Below are 3,453 nucleotides of genomic sequence, written 5' to 3'. Positions count from 1 at the left end.
CGCCCGGCTTTTCTTTTCTTTTTTTTTTTCTTTTTTGTGTATCTTAACTCTCCCATAATAATTAAAGATTTAGAGCAATAAGTGTTCCTGCCCAGTTCTGTTAGTCATAGTTTTGTGCTTTTAGACTTGGGTACCAGTAAATATCTATATCTTCAGTTACTGAAGCAAAGTACAAACACACGAAGCTCCTGCTATACACCACCCTCACTATCTGAAAGAGGCATTTTAAGTGCAGCGTAATTACATTGTTTTATTCTTTTTCTTTATTTTTAAAGATTTATTTATTTATTATATGTGAGTACACTCTAGCTGTCTTCAGATACTCCAGAAGAGGGCGTCAGATCTCATTAGGGATGGTTGTGAGCCTCCATGTGGCTGCTGGGATTTGAACTCAGGACCTTCTGAAGAGCAATCAGTGCTCTTAACCGCTGAGCCATCTCTCTAGCCCCCCATTGTTTTATTCAAGTTTCTAAACTTGTAGGCAAAGCTCTGTCAGGGGAGGTTTGATTTAGTTTTGTGTAAATTGAATGGTGGGCAAGGACTAAGCCAATCCAGATAAGATTCGAGTAGAACTAGATAAAATGAGACAAAACCCGATTGCTTTTATTTTCTTTAACGGTTTTCAATCTGCACTTTTAAAGACGTAGTAAGCCGTAAATAATAAACAAGTGGATGTGATGACGGCCCAAAGAACGCCACAGAAAGCATCAAAATAAGGTTTGACACCATCACTGCATGCAGCTGGAGAAGCGACCTCCACAGATTTTCATTCTACCCAACAAGGCCCTCAGAGCCAGCCTTGACATCACCGCGGCCCCGCCCCTGAGCTTCCTTCCCGCAGGCCCAATGGGGACAGCGGGGACAGAGTGGACCGAAGAAGCTCCCAGGCTCAGCAAAGCAGAAGCCCCGCCCCCTCGAGCTCGGCGCATGCCCAGGCCACGCTTCAGGGGCGGGGCTGCGTAGAAAGTGTGGGCTGACTCAGAAAGGCCAAGGCCCCACCCCTAGAGCGTGGCGTAATCCCGGGCCACGCCCCATGGGCGGAGCGGCGCCGGACTGAGGCGGGCTGGCTCAGTGCAGCGGCTGCAGCGGGGGAAGATGGCGTCGGCTGTTCCGCAGCGTGCATGGACCGTGGAGCAGCTGCGCAGCGAGCAGCTGCCCAAGAAGGACATTATCAAGTTTCTGCAGGATCACGGTTCAGATTCGGTACCAAAGGCATTTGGGCGGCCGGGCCGGGGCGTCCCGGGGCCGCCTCACCCCCCCGGAGATGCCTTACATACCGGATTCCTCGGTGCCCCCGCCCTCGCCTTCTGTGGCCGGTGCTGGCCAGGCCTGAGCGGCCCGCGTGAGCTTCCACTCTCACGCCCCTTGGGCCGCCCCGGATTCCGCGGGCTTCGGCCCTTCTTTCCTAGGGCAGGCCAAGGAGCTGCAGTCGTAGATTTAAATCTCAGATAGGATCTGTGAGGGCCGAAGGAGGACCTGAGAAAAAGGAACCTGAAATGTTGGCGTCTGAGGCGGGGGCGAGGAATCGGGAGTGCATGCTTCCCGGGCGCAGAGTGCTGGCCACTGGGAAATGGGAGGGGTGTAAAGATGTGAGGGAGCCTCGTGGGCATGTCTTACCAATGTACTAAATACTGAACTATCATCCGTGATTTTTAATAACCCACATATTACTGTTTTAACTTTTTTGTTAACAAAATCTTTTACAAAATACCTTAGGGGAATTAAAATGTGAATTTTTAATACTGTGGTCTTCTATGATTATAAGCACGCAGATCTAAATAATTCTAGTTGTGTAATGCAGTTTTCAGCCTTGCCTGCATCTTAGCCACCCATTTTGCAGTCACGGGTTAGTTTGTTAGACCTGACTTTTTGTCCTTCAGCAAGGGTCGTTCATTCCCACCCCCACCCGGACCCCCCCTGTACCTCCACTCCTTAATGTTTTGGAGGCAACATTTCATATAACCCAGACTGGCCTCAAACTCCGATGTCCTTACCTTCACCTAGCAAGCGCTGGGGATAACAGCCCTGCGCCATCACATCACATTCCATACCTCAGTTAATTTGTTGAATGGTGGTACTCGTTGTGGATCTTACATACCATTTTAAAATAGAAGGTCCGGCCTAAATTAGACTTTCCTACAGTTTTTCAGATTCTAAAATATCAAGGTATCGAATGTTGTGTGATTCCAAAGTATGAAAATACATTGTGACTGATATTCAAATGGGTATTTTCCAGTGACCATTCACATACTCATGCCTGTGTTTTTATTGCCCTTGCCATTTCAGGTAAAAAAGTTTCTGGGTTCTTTTGAAAATATTGTATTTTCACTTAAGATCTTGTTGGGAGATTCAAGAACTCTCACACTTACCCTGGCATCAGGATATGATTCAGCTATATTTATGAAGCATGTGTAGTAAGCTCAAGAACCGTGTTTGAGTGAATATACAAGGGTGAAAAGGAAAAGACAGCTTTGTAGATAGACATTTTAATGGATATTCTCTTGAGCCATTATGGTTTTCAGCAGTAGAGTTGGGCATTTAATACCTCAATACTGTACTTCTTTAAGCTGTCTTTAAACAGCTTATTTATCCCAATGTAGACTGTAAAGTTTTTAATTTTTTTTTTCTTCTTCTAGACTCTTAGGCTCCACTGACCTAACTTGGACCATTTCAAGAGACTTAGAACATATAACAGTTTTGTGATAATTTCTGTTCCCCATTGATATTCTCTTACCTAAATTAGTTGGTCATCATTTTTTTTAATCATAAAATATTAGTTGTATTTTAGATATTTTTCTGGACTCTTTCAAAGAAATGGCAAGAGTGCTGAAGAAACTGATTGCTTCTATATTGCCAATTTTTATCTCCTTTTGCCAGTCTTTTATCTAAAATAGAGTGGAGACCATGGAGGTGCATATCTTTAATTCTCGAGGCAGGAAGATCTAGGCTCCAAGTCAGCCTAGACTACGCAGTCAGTTCTACGCTGGCCAGGGCTACATATGGAGAGGGTAAGGAGAGAAAAGGCAAAGGCAGGAAAATGCAGTAGGGATTAAAACACAAAGTTTACAGTGTGCAGAAGACAACTTGAGAAAATAAGAAAATTTGGAGGTCTGGAACTTCCAAATACAGTAAAGGAAGGAGACTAGGATAAAGGGCTGGAGAAATGGCTCCCAAATATGATGGTATAAGTTCAGATGCCAGAACCACTCTGAAGCTGTAAGAGGCCTTCATGTGTATGTGCCTGTAATCACAGTGTTTCATGGGAAATAGAGACTAGACAATCCTTGGAAGCCCTTAGGCCAGCTAGCCTGTAAGAGAGAACTTGTCTCTAGCTAGAAAGCAAGGACCTCTGCATATGGAATTCTGACTTGAACATACCGTGCCTGCTTTTTTGGTGTGTCCATAGGTACTCACAAACACACAAGGGTTTTTTTTTTTTTTAATTGTTTTCAT

The 3,453-nt window shown here is 44.9% G+C and overlaps 1 protein-coding gene across 1 annotated transcript in view; it reads left to right on the top strand.

Moving 5' to 3' along the window:
- Positions 1–1,031: 1,031 nt before the first annotated feature.
- The window catches only part of Fkbp3 (FKBP prolyl isomerase 3), an 11,384-nt gene continuing 8,962 nt past the window's right edge, over positions 1,032–3,453 (top strand). The window contains exon 1 of the mRNA XM_031355255.1: positions 1,032–1,203. Coding sequence (XP_031211115.1) covers positions 1,096–1,203 — 108 coding nt within the window. The 5' untranslated portion in view covers positions 1,032–1,095. The remainder of the gene's footprint in view (positions 1,204–3,453) is intronic.

The sequence above is a fragment of the Mastomys coucha genome, unplaced genomic scaffold (genome assembly GCF_008632895.1).
Source record: "Mastomys coucha isolate ucsf_1 unplaced genomic scaffold, UCSF_Mcou_1 pScaffold6, whole genome shotgun sequence".
Taxonomy (NCBI): domain Eukaryota; kingdom Metazoa; phylum Chordata; class Mammalia; order Rodentia; family Muridae; genus Mastomys; species Mastomys coucha.
The sequence above is the reverse complement of the archived record's forward strand: the minus strand, read 5'-3'. Positions and strand labels throughout refer to the sequence as shown.